The sequence below is a fragment of the Cydia amplana genome, chromosome 12 (genome assembly GCF_948474715.1).
Source record: "Cydia amplana chromosome 12, ilCydAmpl1.1, whole genome shotgun sequence".
Classification (NCBI taxonomy): Eukaryota; Metazoa; Arthropoda; class Insecta; order Lepidoptera; family Tortricidae; genus Cydia; species Cydia amplana.
Genome location: NC_086080.1, coordinates 13,973,664 through 13,999,131, shown reverse-complemented (window position 1 = coordinate 13,999,131; position 25,468 = coordinate 13,973,664). Strand labels below are relative to the sequence as shown.

The window sequence follows — 25,468 nt, the reverse complement described above, 5'->3', positions numbered from 1 at the left end:
TGGACGGATGGACGGACGGACAGCGAAGTCTTAGTAATAGGGTCCCGTTTTTTACCCTTTGGGTACGGAACCCTAAAAAATGACCAATCAAAATTACAACTTGCTTGGATAGTGGATACGTACCATAAATACTAAGTATATAAGGGGCCATGTGAAATACTAGCGAAATATCGTTTTTTCTTTTCAAGTGAAATCAAAGTTAGGATATATTTTGTTGATTAACTTCATGCGGGCGCTGGGCTTCAAAGCATCAGTTAAGGATACGTCCTTAAACGTCGTTAAACGCTAAACTGAGAGAGATTCGACTAATTTCATGATAACGAAAACAGAAGAACCATGTCACATATCTTGAGACTATTATCACAGAATAAATAATAATACTAGGTACAGAAGACTACCTCTCTAACAAAACGCGTCTGTTACGATTAGCACTGATATGGCCGCTAGGTGGCGACAGCGCTACGCGCGGCCTATGGCTAACTAACCACCAAAATTGGTGTGGAACGGATGTACTTAGCTACCTGTAGCAAAGCGACGAAATCGCGGAGTAAGCCACGCCTCCTATTATGTTAAACAAATAACGCGTTAGACTTACTATTATAGCGTTTAATGCCACAAAAATGATACATTAGAGATTATTCATATGTATGTCATGTTTATAATCGTGTAAACCAATTGTTATTGGCATTGCTATACAATAAATAAACAAGATAAAGATAGGACGATAAACATAATTATATCTATTCATCGTTATGTAAACAATAGTAAAGTGTCATTCTATAGAACTTGCTAATTATGTAAACCAAAAGTCACTAGTAAATTCATATTTTTTGACAGTTTCAACATGGCGGTTTGTTTACTTTACATTAGATTACTAAACACTTCGAGCAAGTCTTAAATGACAATTACTTTTATGGATAGTTAGTGCAACAAAAAGTGCCAACATCCGGGCTTAAAGTGGTCCAAATTACGACGATGGGGAGTCTCTACTTCAATTGGTAGAGCCAGCTTATTCCGTTGAATATACAAACACAGACGAGATGAAGAGATTAATTAAGATAGAGGAGATAAGGCGAGATACGACTAGCCGTTTTGTGGTGGCCACCTAATTGGTGACAACATGACTGTGAGCTGAGCTGTCGTCACATAGAAGTGGCTAAGTATTTGTCCATATTCGTATGTAATTGTGGAGACTGTAAATTAACGTTGGTCCTTAAAGAAATTAAATATATACCTAAATAATGATTTGTTAGGAATTTACTGTATTACCATATATTTTCCATGCTTAGGCGGTTAAGTGCTTTTTTTCCTACCGCGCCCGCAGAAAAATCAGACCAATTGATCTCTGACTTTCCTTACTCCTACTCTCATAAGTTTAAGTTTATGTTTATTTGAGCACTCCGTTCGTTTAGCAAGGTTTGCTCTTAACAAAACTACTGTCGATTGTTCGCATTGCAAGCTTACAAAGTATGCCGGATCCTCTAGGGCTTACAAAATACAAGCAACAAATCATATCGGTCAGTCAAGCAAGTTACATACTTCGACCATTTCCTTTCGCTTATCGCCAGTACTGTGCCATGCCAGTATGTATGCCAGTTCAGTACGCACTACGGACGCGCGAGTGACGCACGCGTTCAACACATTGGAATTCACGAACACACTCCCGTCTATTGTTTTTCAACTTCAATTAATTCAAGAAACTACGATCGTCTTTTGTTTCTGAATAAAATTGAATAGTCGGTTCTATTCTAATGTGCGTGTGATTGGTGGAAATGTCGGCGCTATTGAAGAACGTCACGAACTGCATTTGGCACGCGTTCGATTCGCTGCAGAATAAGGATGTGGTGCATAAGTCGAAGCTGAAGGTGAGCTGTTTTGTTTATGTTATGTTTACATGCATATTCTGATTTTGTTTGCTATTACTAGGCGTACATTATCTACGAAACTAGAGAAATGAGATAAGATTAACATTTTTTTGTTTTGTTGTATTGTTTAGTTTATTCAACAATAGGTACTGAGATAAGTACCTAGGTATACTTAATTCAAATTTAGAGTTTACATAAGTAGAATTTCATTAGTAATTCCAAAATGAAACACCTATTTACCTACCTATAAAAGCTGCGCTCTTGAGTTAGTGCACTATTTAGTAAACACACATGAAAAGTACGATAGTTGAAAAACTTGGGGAAAGAAACAGAAAATTAAATAATCAAAAAATGTAGTCAAATTCATTGCCAAGATGTAAAATGCAATACTTAAGTAGTTTTTGTACAGTGAGTAGATTCCCTATGCGGATGAATTGTTCAAAATGGTCTGCACACTAATAATCTATTGTTCCTAAAACAGAACTCTACGTCTGCAAATTTTGAACATTCCGTCCACGAAGCGATATTCTAAGCGATATTAATAAATCCATAAATAAATTCTACTGCTGAATATGAGGACAGAAATTATTCCCTACAAACCATATTTTCTTTACGCATGACAAATCACATACCTAGCTGAATTTCAAAGCGTTAGGTATGCAACAACTCTCATCATCTTCCTTGCGTTGTTCCGTCCGGCATTTTGCCACTGCTCATGGGAGCCTGGGGTCCGCTTGGCAACTAATCCCAGGAATTGGCATAGACACTAGTTTTTACCAAAGCGACTGCCATCTGACCTTTCAACCCAGAGGGTAAACTAGGCCTTATTGGGATTAGTCCGGTTTACTCACGATGTTTTCCTTCACCGAAAAGCGACTGGTAAATATCAAATGATATTTCGTACATAAGTTCCGAAAAACTCATTGGTACGAGCCGGGGTTTGAACCCGCGACCTCCGGATTGCAAGTCGCACGCTCTTACCTCTAGGCCACCAGCGCTTCTTAGGTATGCAACAACTCTATCATGAGCAAAATATCCACAAAAGTCACGCAAACAACGGACATTCCTCCCTCAACGAGGTCAATTGGTGTGTAAAGGTGAGAGTGGTGGACATGGTGACGTCATATTGTCACTCCAGACTGAGGGAAGGGCTGGCTTTTAGGTCAGGCTTCATGGTCCATTTAATTAGTGTTATGAGTCGGCATCTACCTATAATGAAAACAACGTTTGTTTTGTTTATTTAGGTAATCCATATATCCTTCTAGCAAGTAGTACCTGAGTAGGTACTACTTATACTTATCTAAAAGGTTCTAAACTCCATTATTTGCTACTAAATAGACAATTTTACCTGTTTTCATCTTCTTTCTCCTCGCCACTTCCCGTTACGCGAGGTCGGCTTTCTTGATCTTGAAGTGACATTTGCTCCGCTGATAACCGTCGCAGGGAGTTAGGCCGAGCTCCTACATGTCCCTCTGGACATTCGTCGTAGGTAGGTGCTCTCTCACTCTTCCATGGAAAGACACTTTTTCGACGTGGTCTTTGGATCTTCGCATTACATTTACATGGCCGTACCACCTTAGTGTAAGTGTAAGGCCTGAGCGGACGCTGGAAGCGGAGCGTTCGGCGGGGCGTGCAGCGTGGCGCCGAGCTCCCAAGTGATTTGAGCAGCGTGCACTAAGGCCGCCGCACGCTCCGCCCCGCTGCACGCCCAACTCGAGCGTCCACTCAGGCCTACACTTAGCGTGACTGTGACCTGTTTGCATCTAAAATAGATATTTATTCTGGACCTAATTCAATTTCAAGTCATTTTGTGTCTTCTTATATTAGTTATATTAAAATGGAGGTAAACAAACATACGTACGAACCAGACTGTCTGATTTTTAACGGACCACTTATCTACGACATCGAAATCCAGTGTTCACACTTTAAAAGGCATTTGCGGGCAATTTAAAATGTTATCACCATCTTATTGAAATTGTACATATACTGGCAGATAAACACGTATATAATTAGCACAATTTCCATATCGGTCGAGAAATGTACATAAAAGTGCTAATTGACCAGAATTTTACCTATATTATCACTCTGTAGGTACCTATATGTATAGGCAGTACTTTCACGAGAAGTATTCGCCATAGGCACACAAAAAGCTCAGTAGAGCTTTTAAAGCCCGCGTGAGCATAAATGTACCGTTGCGCTCTTACAAAGGCGTTACACTACTTACAACGTTCTTATGCACAGTGCACACAGTCTACTACGTTATTAGTACCTATAGGTAGTTTAGTAAAAGCCCTCTTTGAATTGCACTCTTTGCGTGAGATTGTATGAAGGTAGGTAGGTGGATGAAATGTATCGATTAAAGGATCAACTACGAAAATGGAAAAGCTGAGGGGCTACCGCGAAAACCGAAATTCGCAAATTGCGGGGATCTTTCTCTTTTACTCTAATGAAGGCGTAATTAGAGTGAAAGAGAAAAATGCCCGCAATTTGCTAACTTCGATTTTCGCGGTTATAGCCCAGATTATATCACCGCAACGTAGGTAGGTATACTTACAACTCCCGATCTCCTAATAGGTATAATGTTGGCTTGTAACATTTGATTTGATTTCCCGTGTTTTACTAAGAGAAAGAAAACTACAACCATGTATATTGTACGTACAATATCGCTGTCTTGTAATTGTTAGCGCATAACAAATTAATTATCAACATATTCATAAGAAAACACGTCCGCTAATAAGGCTCGCTCGCTAAAAGTCAGGGTATAAATTACAATGGAAATGTCGCAAGGCGTCGCTCGCGCCTTTGCCGTGTACGGCGGTACCATATTCCCGTGCGACGTCAACCCCGTAGGGTTGTCTATTTTCATTTCCTATATTTTATTATTTCTCAATTGTAAGAAACCAAAGGGCTAGAGTTAGACCAAGATAAGTCTGCAACGATTTTGAAAGCACACGCAGTGCTAGTGTTATTTTAAACGTCAAACTTCTATGAAATTATGACGTATAAACAACACTTACACTGCGTACCTATGCTATTAAAATCGTTGCAGACTTTTCTTGGTCTAACTCTATTTCTTAACTGCAAGAAGCCAAAGGACTATCAATAAGTATTTAAAAAAATTCGCGTTGTTCTTTAACCAAGAGCGGATTTTAGAGAGGGCTAAGGGAATTAGGCGAAATAAGCATTTAAAAAAACCATCTAGTTTTCGTACATACGTCTTAAATTCCGCTAAAAAAATTCAATTATTAAACGGTTGCACTATGATTACCTACTTAAATAGCACAGTAGGTACAAATAATGCGCATTTAGAGTAGTGTTTGCATAGATATGATAAATGTTAATTTAACTCGAACCGGATGTCTTGGCGCCTATACCGCAAATTAGTATGCCTTAGACATTCTTAAAATACTGTAGACGGTAATGTACTTGGTTAATAAAGTCATATTTCAAACAAAGGATAGAGGACGTCGCTATTAAATTGAAACGTAAGGTAGGTAACGTATTTAGGTACGTGGATTTCCACGAAAAATTAAATCCTACTACACCTAATAGGCCTTGCACGGTGATACCTACCTTATAAAAATGCAGTGCTTCCAAGTTCCAATATATGTACATATAGCTACCGCGTGTGATGGATAATAACATTAACATCACTTTTAACACTGCCTTAACATCACTTTAACATTTAAAAACACAGATACAGTCATTTGGACAAAAATGTTTTAGGTGATATTATAATTTAGTGACCAGACAACTTAACAACCCTAGTTTTCTTCCAAATGGCAAAAAACCTTATGACGCTTATGTCAGCTTTCGTACAACCGTCCAAAAATATAACTGATTACGTCGGACACGACTAACATGAGATTTAAGTCAATTATCCTGATTCGAATTTATCTCTTAATGTTGACAAATTCGTGTCATTCATGATCATGATCATGACTTAACGTATGCACTTAACAAAAATAGTGGGATTATTCGGTAGTCTGCTTGGAATGTATCGGGCCCCATACATTTTACGACTCTTCTCTTTCCGCACAGACTCTATCGTGTTCTGATTAGGAAAAGTAGATAATTTTTTTTTCATGCGACTTTTTTTTGGCTTTTGTAGGTCCTCCAATGGTCAACCCTCCTTGGGCTGGCCGACTTGGACGACCTCCCCAGGAGAAATAAAATTTGTCTTTAGCGTCAATTGTTTTTTTATATAGGGTTAGTTGTTGATCAATGAAACACTAAAAGTTCAAGCCTTCCTATCTCTGGTGTTTTTAAAGTTATGAGTGTGATATTTCGTATAAAGATAAACAATTTATTTGGCTATCATATGGCGTTCTTGGTTTCTACTTATTTTTAACAGTTTCTGTATTATAAAGCTTTTTTTGAAAAATGAGTTTTGTTTAATTGTGTACTTGTGCATGTTTTCAATGAAACACTCAAATTTTTACAGTGAAACAGATGTAATATATATAGTCTACCATGAAACATCCTTAATAAACATTGAAACGTTGTTATAAATAAGTAACATTAATACATACATCCTTTCAATCAATTAATGAGAAAGGAAAGGAGAACATAGTGGTAGGCTGAAATTTGTTATTTAAAAGGTTTCCGAAATATGGAATCGTTATAAGATTGCTGAAATATCTAAAAGCGAAAGACTTGTTTCATTGTACACACATCTAAGTTTCATTGTGAATCGAAAATCTGGTCGGCAATTACGGCATGCTGCGAGAAAGGCGCCTTTTATGTCCACGGAGCATGATTGCCAACTAGGTGGACGCGGGAGGGTTTTAAGCATCTCCATGCTTGATATCATACACTTTCTTGCAACATAGTGTTTATAAACGACTGTTTCAATGTTAGACATGTGACCTTAACCTTGCCATCAATGAAACATTTAACATATAAACTATCCTATCTCAGCCATTTCTAAAGTTAAGTATCTTATATTTTGTCATATGATAGACAAATTATTATCAATTTTCATGGTATTTTAGTTTCACAAATTTCGCACATAGTCTTTAATTAATTAAAAAAAATATGAGTTTGTTTCATTGTGTACTAATACTGGTGTTCAGTGAACTTCATGTTTCATTGTTTACTACATAAAAATGTTTAATTGTGAGACTAGGGGGTGTTTTTTGAAAAAAATAAAAAAACTGCACCAAAGAGTGAAAGAAATTTAAAAATATTTAGCTCCAAAGTAACTTTAATACACATAGAACACAACAAAAAATTAAATAACGCCATACTAGACTCTATATCTTGGTAAAAAATTGCGAAACATAAATAAAAAATATTACTTTTGTCGCACGAATCCACAAAAACGCTCGTAGCAACGTGCTCCTTCTCCGAGGCGCGCTCGCGTATTGGGGAGGTGCTGGGGGTCCCTAAGCCTGCCCTTGCTTGACAGACGGCACTAGCTGATAACACCTAGTTTCCGAGATATCGCAAAGTTTCAATGTGTACGATTGTTTCAATGTTCGACAAGTGACCCTAACTTTTTCCTAATCGCCTTTGTAGCTCGGCGAATGATTTTATTTATGATTTCAACATAAAGAGGTCTGACACGCAACTAAATGAGACTAAGGTCCAAATCGATATCCTTACGCTACGGTGGCTGTCAACAAAACAGTATGTAGCAAGGTGTGACTAAGTTTAGTAGCAAAAAACTAGCATAGGTATGTAATGAGCGTTGAAATATTCTATTTATGCTTGTAATGATTCATCCAAAAACTTGTCTGGCTAAGCTAAACGGTAAGTAAGGTCATACGACTCGCAATAAATATTTCGTAACTAATATAACTAGGTACTTATCTAATTTTTTTTTATTTGTTTTATTTTTATTTTACCTAATTCAATATCTATTTAATTTCTTTTTTTATCGGATTACATGTGAATAATATAAACATGTTTGTGGTGATACGTGTTTACATTTGCCAAACAGTCGTATAAAACTATTGAAAATATTTTGTGTTTATATTTTCCTTAAAAACAATTTTCACCGCGGGCACTGCTTGTTATAATAAAATACATAAATAACCTACTTCGGTCATTGATTAGATACAAACACAAACAGCAACACTCTTAACTGTACATCGGTGGACCTTATTACAAAATTAACTTATTAGTCCACCGATGGACATATGTCAGATAACAGTGTGGGCGGGGGTACCTACACACCTAATATGTAATCATTGAAATCTAATTTACTAGCGTCCGTCTGTGCTGACTCTGCATCGAGCAGGTATAAAGTGTGGCAGTGCCACTCTAAACGACATATTTTCATAGAAATTTGAAGTTTAGATGATGACAGTTAGGTACCCTACTATGTTGCATACTAAGTTGGTGCAAAGTTACCTAAGACAGACTAGATATTTACAACATTAATTACTAAATTATTATACGCAATATGTATAAAAGAAAGAATTTGTAATAAGATATGAATATCAACCACAATCAATAATAAGTTGAGATTGATCGCTTATTATATCAACGGCCGTGTAATATTATCCACGGTATTACTGACATCCAGTGGCGTAGCGTGAACTAATCTAGCCGTGGGCGAGTTCGCATATGCGAGGCCCTTTTCTTTCACTGTGCCCGAAGGGGCCTAGCGCGAGGCCCATCTTGGGGCGCGAGGCCGTGGGCGACGGCCCACTTCGCCCACGCCTAGCTACGCCACTGCTGACATCGGCATACTTTTTGCTGAGCTACCGACAGATTAAAGTACTTACCTAAATTAGGTACCTAATTTATAACCAGGTATGACCCAACGCATTGCAAAAAACATTGTATAAGGTACCAAAAATAAAGTTAGAACCAGAACGATGTAAGTGATTTTATTTTATCTAAATATTGTTCCGAAACGAGCGAGTCTCTATATTACTGCACCAATACCCTTGAAAACGGTTCTTCATATAAGTCTAGAAATCGGTCTACAAAGTGTGTAGCATACACAACACACGAGCACTAAAGTGCTAAACATACTCGTTGGCTGACCATAAATGCACAACACAAATATTTAGAAATATGTAAATATCTACCTATGCACTGTAGAGTGTTCATATGGGAGTGGTACATAGTACCATAGTAGGTAACTCACTGACTAAAATGTTCTTTATGACTATGAGGTAACTACACACATACGATTTCTCATTTCGTTGGATCGTAGATGACCTAAGTTTAAATGGGCACTAAACTTGGTCTATGTATGTATAATGCTAACCGCACTTACAACACAGACGAGTCATCTGAGTTGTAGCGATAAACATAGCTTACTATATGTATCATAAGTAATTTTCGTAATAGTATCGAGTTAGTGTGGGCGATAGGTCGTTCCTCAATGACTCACCGTCTGACTGTTTTGTTTTGGATACCTACACAAATTATAAGTTATACATAACTGTAATAGTCTGCCTTATTATATGCTGATAGAGTTATTATTCCATTAACAGTCTAATCGAGAAGTGTTAAGACTAAACGTAGGCGAAATAATTGATTACTATAGACACTGTTTACAGTACCGATATTTTGCCAAGGCTATCCTAGGTAATTATATGTATCGTAACTATCGTACCGTCTACTGCTGCACTGTTATTTAAAGTAATGGCCTAGGCACATAGCTATTAGGTATACCTACTCGTGATATTTTATATTGCATGTACAGCGAGTTACAAAATTGCACTTTTGCAGCTATGCTTTTAACCACGTTTGATTTGTAGGTATCTCTGCTGACTATAATATTTTATTTCCAAGGGTACGTAGGTACTTACTATTAACTATTTTTTTTTTCTAAGACTAAAGAAAAATTGACATTTTTTAAATATCTCAAAAGGTTCAAATAAAAAAGCGGCCAAGTGCGAGTCGGACTCGCCCATGAAGGGTTCCGTATTTAGGCGATTTAAGACGTATAAAAAAAAAACTACTTACTAGATCTCATTCAAACCAATTTTCGGTGGAAGTTTACATGGTAATGTACATCATATATTTTTTTTAGTTTTATCATTCTCTTATTTTAGAAGTTACAGGGGGGGGGGGACACACATTTTACCACTTTGGAAGTGTCTCTCGCGCAAACTATTCAGTTTAGAAAAAAATGATATTAGAAACCTCAATATCATTTTTGAAGACCTATCCATAGATACCCCACACGTATGGGTTTGATGAAAAAAAAATTTTTTGAGTTTCAGTTCGAAGTATGGGGAACCCCAAAAATTTATTGTTTTTTTTTCTATTTTTGTGTGAAAATCTTAATGCGGTTCACAGAATACATCTACTTACCAAGTTTCAACAGTATACTTCTTATAGTTTCGGAGAAAAGTGGCTGTGACATACGGACGGACAGACAGACGGACAGACGGACAGACAGACAGACAGACAGACATGACGAATCTATAAGGGTTCCGTTTTTTGCCATTTGGCTACGGAACCCTAAAAAGCACAATGAGACAGGAAAAACACGTGTTTTGTTCCAAACATTACCATCACAACGTAAGCCGATAACATGTAGGCAAGTCTGTCTATGTTTTCAACCGCGCCTTATTAACCAAACACTCGTTATTAAAGCACGTTACCTACCTACGACTGTCGCCATGATGGCTCACGTCGAGCGTCGACTTACTCACTCAGTTGGTCATTACTCTAAGATAAAGTAACATAATATGTACGAGGTGGTTTGGCGGTCGAGGTGAAGGCACTGCTACACTAAAAGCGAAGCCAATGCTAAACACAGGTGCAGTCGCCATCAGATATATCGGAGCGGCTAAGGCGCTCACAAATATCTGAACACGCCTCTATTGTCAGGGCGTTAGAGTGCGTGTTCAGATATTGTGAACACCTTAGCCGCTCCCATATATCTGATGGCGACTGCAACTGTAATCGATAGAGAGTGAATAGGTGTCTAGAAACGTGAGGACTGGGTTTGGATATCGAAATTTATGTGGACTCAGAATAGGATATTTTCCTACTAGTCAAGTCAGTTACTTTTTTAGAACTGTCAAAACGATTTGCTAATATGGAATTTATAGGTATGAAACATTACATCGTGACGTCACGGTCAACTCACCAACTTTTTATATTTCTATCCGATTTATTAAATAGAATTTTTGTTTTATAATAACTCCTATCTCTGTTTTTCTAATAATTATCTGGTGCTTTATTTCATGCATGGTGTGATTTAATTTATTTTAAATACAGTATAATACCCTATTGTAGTTCAATCTGACATGAATTTATCAAAAGGAGTAAAACTATTCTTGTTTGGTAAATTTTCGGTCTAAAAACACAAAATAAATAAGAATAAGTACTTATTTTTCTATCTAACTAAAAACTTGTTCGCGGTAGGTGCTCACTGCGAACATCGGCACACTCCTCGACTTATACGGGGTGGAGAAAGGCCTCGACCACTTCAAGTCCTCAGCAGAGCTGACCTTCGACGAGTTCAAGCACTACCTGCAGCGTGAGGTGTTCAGCAGCCTGCCCAACACCACCACGCTTCAGGTCGTCAGGGAATACGAGACGAAGATTAGTGAGGTGGGTTGGTTTATGTGTATGAATGAATATCTTTGCACTTGCACGACGAAGCTGGCAAAAATATATGAAATAAGAATTTAATACAATTTTGTTATAAAACCTGACATTATTTTTAGGGTTCCGTACCTCAAAAGGAAAAAACGGAACCCTTATAGGATCACTCGTGCGTCTATCTGTCCGACCATTCCCCCCTTTATCTCCGAAATTACTGGGTGTTAAATTTTGAAAAAAATACATAATAATAGTTCTTTACCTATAGATGACAGGAAAACCTATTAGAAATGTGCAGTCAAACGTGAGTCATCAAAAGAGCTATTAGGATCAAAAGAGCCCCTGATTCTGAGTAGAAATAACATAAAAAATCCCAATTTTGAAAAAAAAGTGTAAGGGATAACTTTAAATAAAATGGTCAACTTTAAATAAAATGACCCAGCTATACGAACATTTAAAAAATGTGAAATAGCCTATAGAAGTCGATGGACAACCTGTTACAGGTGTGCTGGCTGGTGTGCCGCAAGCACCACCTGAGCCGCGATAAACCTGTGTTCGACGACGAATCTGTCTTCAAGCTGTTCCGCATCTTCTGCCTGCTGGCTGACTTGGTGCAGGACGCTGACACAGCCGACCGTTATGTGGTAAGGACTACTTTTTATTTATTGACAGCTAGAGTCTGTGCATACATTCCACGACTCTTCTCTTTCCGAACAGGCTCTGCTGTTATGCACGTTGTATAGTTTTTAAATACAAACTCGTCTGAAATTTACGCGACGCTGGATATGCTGACCCTTTTTAAAGAACGAATTAAAAAGATTTAAGTATACTAACGAGTTTTAAACTTGTATAACAATTTATTCCCGTAAGAGACGTAAGAGAAAGCTTCATTACCTTTTGTTCCAATGCATATATCCCACCCAGTTTGCCCCAGACAACTTAAAGGTCATCCTCATTAAGTTAATCATAAATTACAATCAATACCAACCTGTCATTAAAAGCGTACATAATTTTAATGCTAAAAAGGTTGCCCGTGTTTTTGTGGACCTCCCGGGACTCGTGACGTCACGCATATCAAATGTCCACACGTTAATCAGACATGCTTATGATTCTTATGAAAGTCCATGTGGACACCATATGCGGCTTGAGAAATGTCGTTGACATTTACACCAGTCAACGAGATAATAAATATAATTATCCTTATAAGTGATATTGTCGTCAATTAACGTATTCTTATTGCAGTATCTTATGTTATCTATCATACTTTAATCGACGACTAAAAGGGTGGATTTTTCAACAAGCTATTTATGTAGATGTGAATATAAATTTTTATCTGGGGGCACGGTAGTGCCCCCGCCAAGACGAGCAAAGCGAAGCGCAAGGGCACTACCTACCTTTTCTCGAAGCGCTTCGTCGTTTTTTTGAACCTTCATAACTTGGGTTTGGATTATACCAGATAAACAAAATTCTCGGGATATGATGTCAATAGTGGACTTATTAAACATACAAAATTTCAATTGCATAGCTCTTATACTTAAGATTTTATTCATACCTAAAAAAACCCAATTTCGTCACTGACTCACTCACTCACTGTTGATCATCAAAACCTCCAGGGTACTTCCTGAAGTCCTAGGAAGCTGAAATTTGGCATGTAAGATAGTATTAGTACACAAACAACAAAATAATTCAAAAACTTGAAATTTTTTGCCCCTAAGGGGGGGAAAAGGGGGGTGGAATTTTGTATGGGAAATCAATAACCGCTGAACCGATTTAGTTGAAATTTGGTATGTAGATAGTTTTTGTAATGGGGAATGGCGTAGAATAGTAATCAACCCCAAAATCACCCCGTTAGGGTAAAAAGGGGGTGGAAAAGGGCGTTAGGGGAAAAAGAGGGTTGAAGTTTGTATGGGGAATCAGTAAAAAGCAGATTGTATAAAAGATGCCCCGAGGTACGTATTTCAGGATTTTTAATAGTACCTTAAATCACACGCGCAACCCTTTAAATTAGGGGATGGAAGCAACTTACAAAAAGAAGTGAAATCCCACAAAAAACATTTTCATGTAAAATGTTGCCAAGACGAAACCATAAGGCTCGCACTGACAAAAAGTTATCAGATCTCTTGTAGAGCCAAGCTTCTAACTCTACAAGCCCTAACTTCACAAACTCTACACCTTAGTCAAAATATGTGGCTTGGCCGTTTCGTTACTCCAAGAACTATTGTATTATAAAAAATAATGAATAGTGAATACATTTTTCACCTTACGTCCATGTGACAGTAGCGAAACGGTCAAGCCACATATTTTGACTAAAGTGTAGAGTTTGTGAAGTTAGGGCTTGTAGAGTTAGAAGCTTGGCTCTACAAGAGATCTGATAACTTTTTGTCAGTGCGAGCCTTATGGTTTCGTCTTGGCAACATTTTACATGAAAATGTTTTTTGTGGGATTTAGGTATTTCAGATACGGGTTAGAGATGTTTTACTAAGTAGTTAGGTTTCCTATTTTAGCTGTCACTCGTTGGGTGCTCGGAAAAGGTCAAATATCTCAGCATAGGTAAACTAAATGAATAAGGGTCAAAATAGAAAGATTGGAGTCAAAGACCTCTGATTATCCTTGCATCGTCTCGCATAGCTCACCCTATTAAAGTGATTCAGCCGATTGCCCCGTTCTTCCGGACCTTTAGCGTAAACATTTATGGAGTGTATTAACCTCGTACCTAATGCCCAATATGCATTATAAGTATAGGTGAACCAGGATCTATTGAGGGTGCGCCATGTTGCGGAATTTCACTGGAACTAATTTTTTCATACTACACTGAATTGTCACCCTATACATGAGAATAACAGCGCCCTCTTGACAATTATCATATATTACTGGTCAGGCTATACACTATAATTTCAATCTAATTCGATCCTTTCAAAAACGAAATAAGTAGAATTTCTTTTGTTTTCTGAGAACAAACGAAAGCCACCTTGATATACGTTTAGGGTTATCACTAGTTATCAGAATTATAACAGCCAGGACTGTTTGTATAGTTTTTTCGACTGTACTGTAGACTGTACCAATTGACCAAATCTACCAAGTCTATCATGATCGATTGTGTTTTGTTTGAAAAGTTCCGGTTGTCCCGACCTTAGAGCGTTTTGTATTTCTGTAGTTTAACTGACACTTCTTAAGGTACAATGCACATCACCTAATGCCTATACCTTTGCATGACATTAGGTATGGTATGGCATTATGCATATGGTAATGTTGATCATGCACCACCTCCTACCTCTTTCTATAGGTGATAGGTGACAGGGTGATACTGTCAGTATGTCTCTTTCAATCGCGCAGCATTAAAAATTGACGTTTGCATTGCTGCTCAACTGTAATTTATATTTACGATAAACCTATGCATGTGCTCAATGTCGCTTTGGAAGTGTCAAAAGTCGCATTGTTAAATCTTAGTGTAAGTTTGTATAGTATATTAAGTCTGTTTATTTAGTTCCGATCACAATGCTATCCTAAAACTACCGATCACAATGCTATCCTCACACCTCCTAGTGGGAATTGTCTTAGGATGTAGGCTATATCTACCATTTTATAATTTTCCCTGTAAATATTATTGGCCTGTATCTGTTTTTTTCCCCAATAAAGAAAATAAAAAAAAATTAAACTGCTGGTCAACTCGCATGCTTTTCTACACTTGTTCAGGTAGTCCTCCAACCATCGGAAGCCGGCATCGTCGCCGAACAGCTCGTCCACTGCCTCGGCCTCCGATGGGACGCTGCCGATTGGGAAGCCCTGGGGGTCTCCATCGGGCACTTCAAGTGGCCCGCCTTCCTGGCAGTCCTGGAGGCCAAGTACTGCTGCGAGCAGCTGCACGCTGCCGCTTTGGTTGAGGCCGTGGATGAGATATATGACGTGTTTATTGAAGATATTATCAAGAAGGTATAAGTATCAAAACTTGTAAATAGGCATATTCTGTGGCTTAACGTCACAAAGCTTGGCTTGACGTTGCCATTAGACATAGCATCTTTTTTTAACCATGGTATGTAGGACTGTTTTGTGTAGAATTTAAGAAGCTTTAATTTTTCCTTATAACACATTCTCATAGAGTGCGTAGGTATATTCAGTGTAAAAGGTGAAATTCTCCAGCCTGATACACATTTTCCGGGCGTCTTGGAAAATGTGTATCGGTTTCTCGATATGGTGTGTATTTGACAAAGGGAATTTTATTTAACACACATACCAAATTTCGGGACTGTTCTAGAGATTTCGAGCTTTGTCCTATAGTTTTATTGTGCTATTAGCATGGATTACCGGATTACTATGTTCAGACATCTAGAATTTACTAATTCCATCCACCAATAGTATCTTATTAAACCACTTATTGCTTCCTCTTCGTAATTTTTCAGGGCTACCTCTTCAAGCGAGGGTACCTGCTGCCAACCATGCGCGAATACTGGTGCGTGTTACAGCCCTGCGCACTCACGTACTACAAAAGCTCGGCGCAAAAGGAACAATGTGGTAAGTATTCTTTAACTTAGCAGAAATGTCATCGGGTTGATTCCATATGTTGCAACCATAAGAAGGGAGATGTATAGCTATAGCATAAAGCATGTGGCTCTGTTGGTGAGTTTAGGAATGATGGCTAAACTACACCCAAAAAAACAAGTAATTGTGATGAAGAATACTTTTCATCTGTCCCGTGTAGAAAGTTCCCTTTCATATGTCCCCTTCCCTTTAGTATGGGGGGGGGTCGCATCTTTTGTGTATTTTGAAGTGAAAACTTCTTTAGCGGCGCTGTGCACTTTTTGAGGTGAGGAAAAAATTTTAAATTCGAGACAGCGTTAGACGATCACGTGACCGTAAGACGTAAGATGTCATTGAGTTTTCACTTCGGTCGGCACTCCCGGAGTGCAACCCTGAAAGTTGTTTATTTTTTTTATGAACTATTTTCATATGATGACCCACAGGTCGCATCGCTATCGACGAGTATTGTTCAGTGGAAGCGGCGGCGGGCGAGGGGAAGATTCGACGCTTCCAGCTGGTCACCCCCGAACGCACGTTCGAGTTTGGCACTCAGGACCATAAGTGAGGAACTCCTAAAATCTAAAATCTCTACGATAATATAACTACCTAAAGCTACACTACAGTTCCACACCACAATATTGGTGATTCCAATCGGGAACAAAAAAATCTCAAAGTGTAGGAAATCGGAATCAGGAAAACAATCGTTTTCCTGAGTCTAAAGCTCCACACGGCCGGCAATCAAACTTCGACGGTCCACGGTCATCGATCGGGGCGCAATACAATTTTATTACCGACCATTTTACTACACCGTCGGAAAGTACCAAGGTCACAAGTAGTCGGAAGCTTTGTCGCCGACAGGCGCTAAAACATTGGGGTCAGGCGGCACTTTTGTCTCAGTCATCGCCCCTCAGCCCGACTGTTAAAATAAACTGATCGAGCCCCGAGAATGGTCCGGGACTACCCGCAAAAATGGAGGGCGAAAGGACTCGCTCGTCTTGTCATTTCAAAACGCATGTAATTTGGAAGCGCTTCAAGTTTAGGCCTAAGATACCTACACTTTTAAGTTTTACTTACGTAAGTAGGGACACAGCTATACCACCGAACGAGAGATGAATATCTTCGTCTATCTTCTAACAAATAGCTTCGTCCCTACTTACATAAGTAAAACTTACAAGTGTCTTTTAGGCCTTAGGACCGATACTTATAAGTATTACGTTACATAAGGCCTATATCTTATACCTTTAAACGAGCAATTCTTGTTTATTTATTTATTTATATGTATACTAGCTGTTGCCCGCGACTTCGTACGCGTGGATTTGTATATTGTGGTTATAAATTCTACATTAGCTTAGAACATTATGCAGCAAAAGATAGCAGTAGGGACGGTTAATCATTTGTTAATTATTATACAACGCATGAGATTTGTCTTTCACAACCTGGCTACAAAGTTTCGAGCCCCTAACTGAATAAAATTGTTCTCGATAATCTCGATATAATCTCTCTCAAACCCCAGAAGATTTTCAAGTCCACTATTTAATAAAACCTACTACCTAACTACCTATTTACGAAGTTTGAAGTTCCTAGCTTTAAATAAAATTTGAACCCTCTACCAACTCTCAACCCCTGTTTAAACTTTTAGGGGATGAATTTTTAAAAACGCTGAAATTACTTTTCTTGTATTGTAATAATATGCCTTTATACAACGATTCAAGTCCCGCACTCCAATAAATATTTGGGTTCCATACAAATTTTCGACCCCCTTCACCACCTTGGGGGATGAATTATCAAAGACTCTGAAATTAGTTTTCTTTTCTCTTAATAAAATACCTTTTTACGAAGCTTCAAGTTCCTAGCATTAAATAAAATTATTACCTATACAATCTTTCAACCCCTTTTTAACCCTGTTATGGGATGAATTTTTAAAAACGCTGAAATAAGTTTTCTTGTGTTCTAATACTATGGCGTTATACAAAGATTTAAGTCTCGCACTGTCAAAAATATTTGATCTCCATACAAACTTTCAACCACGTTTTCACCTCCTCGGGGGATGAATTTTTAATAACGCTGAATAGGTTTTTTGTTTTTTATTAAAATACCTTTTTACGAAGTTTCAAGTTCCTAGCTTTAAATAAAATTTGAACCCTATACAAACTTTCAACCCCTTTTGGACCCTTATAGGGTATGAATTTTTAAAAACGCTGAAATTACTTTTCTCATATTCTAATAATATGTCATTATACAAAGATTCAAGTCCCGTACTTACAAAAAATATTGACCTCCATACAAATTTTCAACCCCTTTTTCACCACCTTAAATGTTGAATTTTGAAAAACGCTAACATTAGTTTTCTTCTCTTTTAATGAAATAACTTTTAACGAAGTTACAAATTCGTAGCTTAAAATAAAATTTAAACCCTATACAATCTTTCAACCCCTTTTTAACCCTTTTAAAGGATGAATTTTTGAAAACGCTGAAATTACTTTTCTTGAGAATTAATAATATGGCTTTATACAAAGATTCAAGTCCCGCACTCTAAAAAATATTTGATCTCCGTACAAACTTTCAACCCCTTTTTCACCACCTCGGGGGATGAATTTTTAAAAACACTGAAATTTGTTTTGTTGTTTTTTAATTTAATACCTTTTTGCGAAGTTTCAAGGTCCCATCTTAAAATAAAATTTACACCCCAAGACAAAGTTTCATCCCCTTTTTTACCCCCTCAGGGGTTGAATTTCCTAAAACGTCGCAATTCCTTTTTTTGCAATCGGCTATTATGCCTTTCTAAGAAGTTTCAAAGCATTTGTAGTGGATTCAAACTTTCAACCCCTTTTTAACCCTGTTAGGGGATGAATTTTCAAAATCGCTGAAATTACTTTTCCTGTCTTATAATAATATACCCATATACAAAGTTTCAAGTCACACACTCACAAAAATATTTGATCTCCATACAAACTTTCAACCCCTTTTTCACCACCTTGGGGGATGAATTTTCGAAAACGCTGAAATTAGTTTTCTTGTTTTTTAATATAATACATTTTTACAAAGTTTCAAATTCCTAGCTTAAACTAAAACTTGAACCCCATACAACCTTTCATCCCCTTTTTAACCCCCTTAGGGGTTGAATTTTTCAAAATCGCTTCTTATCTCTTGTACACTTTACAAATGCAACCTAGTGTGCAAATTTCAACTTTTTAGCTTTTGTAGTTTCGGCTCTGCGTTGATGAATCAGTCAGTCAGTCAGGACACTTGCATTTATATATATATAGATAGATATATTTCGGGGATCTCGGAAACGGCTCTAACGATTTTGATGAAATTTGCTATATGGGGGTTTTGGGGGGCGAAAAATCGATCTAGCTAGGTCTTATCTCTGGGAAAACGCGCATTTTTGAGTTTTTGTATGTTTTCCGAGCAAAGCTCGGTCGCCCAGATATTAAGTATACTACGTCACCGTAAAATTGTAAACACTCGTCATATTATAATCTCGTTAGTTACATTATAAACTGACGGTAGAGAGATTATAATCTAACCTAACCTAACCTACGTTAGATTATAAACTAACGGGTTCACAATCTTACGGTGTCATATATATGTGACGTCCCACGGATAAAGGTACCTTATGGCCGTTGGCGCTTACGCTATTATTAACGCCGCTCCGCCGCCGCGCGACGTAAGCGCCAACTGCCATAAGGTACCTTTTGCCGTGGAACGTCACATATTGCTATGAATCACTTCCAGGAGTCGTCTCCAATGGGTATCGGCGCTAAAGCAGGCGGCGGCGGTGTCGGGCGGGGCGGAGGGGTACCAGCGGCGCGCGCGCGCGGGCCGGCGCGGGGCGCGCGCGCGCCGGGAGCGCGAGGCGAGGGAGGCGCGCGCGAGGCTGCAGCATGAAGTGCGCGCGAGGCTCGCAGCTGAGGCGCAGGCACAGGTACCCATAGACTAGGAATCCTCTAGACGGAGTTTAGAGCAATTATTTCATGAAACCGATGCTGCAAAATTCCGGGGGTGCGGGGGGACGAGGTGAGCGAATCCCGTGCCATGATTGGTCCGTTCAAAGACACGGACCAATCACGGCACGGGATTCTGACACTTTGACTCGAAAATGGAGTAAAACTACCGTATATAGTGGCAGAAGGGGTAGCGTATTGGCAAGGTGCGAAGTCGGTGGAGGGGGAAGTGGCGCTGATCGTCACAAACACAGGTAATCTTATGGAATGTCCGCCATTAGTACTAGCGGCAGCCGCTTGAACTAATTTTACTCCATAAGATTTAACGTAGAAAGTCCGCCAAATTGAGGGCAGCACCAGTCGTGCACCTAGCGAATAGCATAGTAATGCTCAGTCTAGAGGATATCTTGTCTGTGCAGGTACCTAACATTACGAGTACCTATTTAAATACTTGTTTATAGATTGAAATGTTATCAATGTTTAGACTTAAATGGAATACGAATGAACTAGTAGGCCTTGCAATAATAGTAGTTTCTGTTACAAGGGATCAAAATGATATATTTCCGTCAAGGGCGTAGGTACATTGAATCCTGAGCGTAATGAGGAATTCAAGTGTTAACGCCCGAGACGAAATAATTTTGATACCGTGTGACACATACTTACTGCTTTTCACATCAACTATGAGGAAAATAAAAAAATCTTAGTGTTAGCACAATCTGATGCTTAAACAGATTATTTAAGCTAAAAAAAATAATGTGCAAAAAAAAATAAAAATAGTGTGCTAGAACAGAAAAGTGTTACTTTGATCCCTCCTAGCAGGGAGGAAAAAGCTCTTTCCCGAATAGGTGGTGTGAAAAGATTATGGCATGCCCTGTAAATATTTTTCTGCAGGAGTTAGCAGAATTAGCACAACAGGACAACAAGAAGCTGGAGGAGTTGAAAATAACGCAAACAGAACTGGAACGTCTTCTTCAGGAGGAGACCCAGGCGAAAAGAGACGAAGAGATCGTCCGAGCTCTTCAAGCCAGGTAAGCAGTAGTATCAGACGTCCAAAAATATATTGCAGATACAGGGGTAGTAAAACAATTGTTCACTCTGGCCAGTTCCATGCTAAAACACAGAAAGTTTTCAAGTCAATTTTATCTGATGTTCTCGGTCTATAGGTACATATGTATTGTAACTGAGATTATAATTCTATTTTTCAGAGTCTTAGCAGAAGAGTGGGAGAGGAGAGAAGAGCTAGAAAGACTCCAAGAAGAGCAGAATAGAATGCTGGAAGAAGAACGCCTAAAACGCAAGCAATTCGAAATACTGCAGGCAGAAAAGGAAGCGCAATACAGAGGTTAGATATAATGCGCGTGCGCGGCATGAAGCAATCTATACATACTTTAGCTTGAGACTAAGCGCTCATTTAGACGGCGCGCGAACTCGTATACGATTTTAGTTACATTGCGGACCATTGAGGTTACATCAATTCAGCCGACCGATCAAATGACGCAATGTAATGAAACTCGCATGCGAGTTCTCGCACCGTCTAAATGAGCCCTAACAGTCACACTCTTTTTGAGACTAACAGTTACTTTGTAACCTTTGTCCATCCAGGCCATCTTATTCACCATTCCGTCGTGTCGGTTCATTTTCCCCAATATGCCATGTACAACGCGTCTACGTCCAAGTAAACCCGCCAACTCCCTTCCGATCAGACTATCTTCACTCCTCACTGTGGTATCCCCCATATCTCACACAGTAGCCATTATGATTTTCGGCCCACCCTTCCGGGTACATGAGGCAAACATGCCAAGATTGCCAAGCCTGGTTCTACTTATGCGTGTTTAAACCTATACTTAAATTTATTTTTACGAGTATATACTCATAGATTTGATTAGTTCCGCGAACATGTAGCTCGCTGGCGAACCTTGAGTTTGGATTGGACTGGACTGGATTAGGATAGGGCTTGCAATTCGAATATTCGAATATTCGAATTTGTCGAATATTCGACCTGTTTTGATATTCGAATATTCGGCCGCTCACGTTTCGAATATTCGAATATTTTTTATTACTATAAAAAAATCTATGTCATCCGCTGTAGTTACAGTTTCTGTGTGTTTTACGGGTATTTACAGTGAATGAGGAACGGTAGGTACCCAAATACGAAGGAAATAATTTTTTTACTGTATTCCTCTCGATAGACTTCGTGAATACAGTGAAACCTAAATCAATTTAAAAGAAAACGAAATCAAAAAGTATGTTATTTTTACGGTGCGTAAGTTTTAAGTTAAAGGGTCATTCTGTTTATTCAGTACAAGCGTACGTTAAGCCAATTTTTGAAGTCTAAACCTTGCCACTTATCGCAATTCTCAAATTTAATCATACCAAACCTGCCCAACTTGGTAATCTAACCATGCACCTTTAGCTGACGAATAATCCACCCAGTACTCAACTAACTTTTTCCCTTAAATATTCCAATATTATATAATTAGCCGACCATTAGGAATAATAACTTGCCAAAACAAATAAAGTCAATAAAGATTCAAAATACAATGTGAAATTAAAGGCCTTTTTACAGGCCTCTGAGTGATTACAAGTTAATTTAAATTGGAAAATAATTACCCACTAAAAAAAATATCTTACATACCTATGGTTACGTGTTTGGATGGTTAAAGTTATATTATTTCACGCAACGACGCATTTATAATAAGTTTTATCTAGAAATATTAAATACGGTCTAATTTTGGCGTTTTACTTGTTTTTATAAATGTGGGCATCTTATAAATAGTAGGATGATAAAATCTAGTCAATTAAGTGGATTTCTGCCAAATATCCTTAGTTTTAGCAATATGTGAAAAAAGCTTTCGAATAAAACGATAATAAACCGATTTCTCGTTCCTTTTCTTATTTTTTATAATATTTGAATAATTATTCGAATATTCGAATACGTCGTCAGAAAAAGTCGAATATTCGAATATCTGAAAGTTTCGAATATTTGCAAGCCCTAGATTAGGATGAGCAGAACGCACATATCAAGAATGACTATGGAACTTAATGATTTATATCTTTACAGAAGCAGAAAAACGTCTCAAGGAATTGGAGGAAGAGAAACGAAGACTCGACCAAGAGCTTAAAGCGGCCCAACAGAAGATATCCAAGACTGATCACACTGCAAAAGCTCTGCATGTACAACTCAGAGTAAGAACTTATTAACTCACATTTATAGACGGTAGACGGGTCTATCGCGAAATTTATTTAATTACCTTTATTTACAGACTAACAAGCAGGAGCAGAGAGGTTGGCCTAACAATAAATAAAAGTAAAACTAAAATTATGACCAACAGAATGGAAGTACCCATCATAGTGGACGGGGAAGACATTGAATGGGTGAAATCATACATTTACTTGGGCCAACTCATCGCTATGTCAGATCAAATGCAACAAGAAATGAACAGAAGGGTCACAAATGCATGGAACAGGTTCTGGTCTCTAAAAACTATTATGAAAAATAAAGATTACCGCATCTCAATAAAAAGAAAAGTTTTCAATATGTGTATATTGCCTATACTAACATATGGATGCCAAACCTGGGCCGCAACAAGAAAAATCGCACAAAAGTTGATAACGTGCCAGAGGGGAATGGAAAGAAGCATTTTAGGGTACACAAAAAGAGACAGAAAACGGGCGACGGAAATAAGAGAGATCACAAAACTGGAAGATGTTACTCTAAAATCAAAAACTCTAAAATGGAAGTGGGCGGGCCACATGCTCAGGGAAAAGCAGAAATGGTCAAACATACTGACTGAGTGGACCCCACGCTACGACAAAAAAAGAAAAAAGGCAGACAATACAAGAGATGGTCAGATGATTTAAAGAAAACTGCTGGTCCACTATGGAACCGACTAGCCAGAGACAGAGAAGCATGGAAGGCAATGGAGGAGGCCTTTGTGTCAAAAGGACACGTCGAGCCGACGGTTGTTGCAAACACATAAATAAATAAATAAATATTGTATTAAATATTATTAACTGTATGTTCGATAATAAAAGGCTTTGAAATTGAAATTGAATTTACCGACATTTCGTTTCGACACAGGTTTCACTGGTCGTTGTCGCGGCTATCTAATCTAAAGAACTTATTGCCAAGGAGTTTTCACACTCTTTACTGGTGATACTAGCTGAGATGGAGTGGGAACCATACAGGCAATCCTATCCACTTCGCTTCATCTTCTTTATCTTTTACGCTTATGGTACAGTAAAATGTTACCAAAAGAGTAACCAACCTAAGATTCGATTTTGGCAAATATCCGGTTTCGATAGGCACAATAATTTTTACTCCGATCATTTCCCACCATATTAAAAGGCATGCTGGAACCTAAACAATTGCAGTACCATCTAGGTAGCTTTGCGGATTTAGTCTCAAAGCCAATAGAATATGAGGACATAAGCCACTCAAGGGGATATGAAAGAGATGGGAGGAAGAACATGTCCAATAAAAAAAAGTGAAGTGCTTTACAAAAAATTTTCGTCATGATTAGATGACAATTTCTTTCCAAGAATGTTTGTGTTGTTTCAATCTAGGTACATACCTATTCCGTGGAAAGTTTTTGATGATATTGACGATGGTTCTCTCGGTTGCAGGGCTTGAAACCAGCAATGTTACGAAGTTGCGATAGATCCCGTCGAGCTGTCTCCTTCATGCCAACCACCAAGAGTTCATCGGACACTCTCATCGACGTCAGGGCTATACACTGCAAGGTCTTCGATGAAGACGACAATTTATGATCTGATTGAACATTGTTTATTTAGTATTATTATAATTATTTAAATTTAGTAACATAATTGTTCTGCATTTTACTTCGGGAAACCCAAGTTTAGTTTCTTATATTTAGAGAATGTATCTATTGTACGTGTATGAATAATATAGGCAACTTGTAATCTGAGCTTTATTAAACCGTAGCAAATCTTTGATTTTTTTTATATTAAGTAGAGTCAGACAATTATTTGGTTAAATAAATTCAAATGTTTTTAATTATATTGTATTTATTTTATTAACCATAATATAAATAATAAACTATTAGCGTATAATACTCACGTAAATTACAGTCTAAATAGAAATATATTAAGTTAATCATTATACTATAAGTAGGTACATAACCAAAAATTAAAAAGTAATTTTAAATCACGCTCAAATTAAACTACCTACTATTCATCCAAAAACCAAGTCAAAGTTGTAAATCTTCCTACTGTACCTTCTCACTGTCTATCGTTGCTTCGCGATTACCTACCTAATATAAATGTGTAGCCGTGTGCCTAATTGGTATAACTACTTAACATGGTATCGGCATACCACCAAGCCACAAACCAAGGTTAATAATTACCAAAGCTTCTAATTATTCAAACACAATAAAACCTCCCAACTATAGTCCACAAGTTCAAAAAGTAATTAAGTTTCAATAATGTTCTTTTTGGTTATGTATTCCATTGTAAACCAGTTTATTTCCATTTGTAAAACAATTTTGCCTAACAACTTAAAAAATCAAATTAAACTCATACCTGAACGAAGATATTAGAGTTAAATTTGCACATAGTTGGGAGCTTTTGGACTATTGGGAGATTTTACCGTTACGTTGA

The 25,468-nt window shown here is 38.0% G+C and overlaps 1 protein-coding gene across 1 annotated transcript; it reads left to right on the top strand.

Annotated features, from left to right (window-relative positions):
* The first annotated feature begins 1,706 nt into the window (after positions 1–1,706).
* On the top strand, positions 1,707–24,636 carry LOC134653084 (differentially expressed in FDCP 6 homolog). Its single transcript, XM_063508377.1, has 11 exons — positions 1,707–1,865; positions 11,208–11,396; positions 11,891–12,031; positions 15,081–15,317; positions 15,785–15,896; positions 16,346–16,463; positions 19,641–19,830; positions 20,741–20,877; positions 21,055–21,191; positions 22,911–23,035; positions 24,476–24,636. The coding sequence occupies exons 1-11, from the start codon at positions 1,773–1,775 to the stop codon at positions 24,617–24,619; spliced, it is 1,623 nt and encodes a 540-aa protein (XP_063364447.1). The 5' UTR covers positions 1,707–1,772; the 3' UTR covers positions 24,620–24,636.
* Positions 24,637–25,468: the final 832 nt, after the last annotated feature.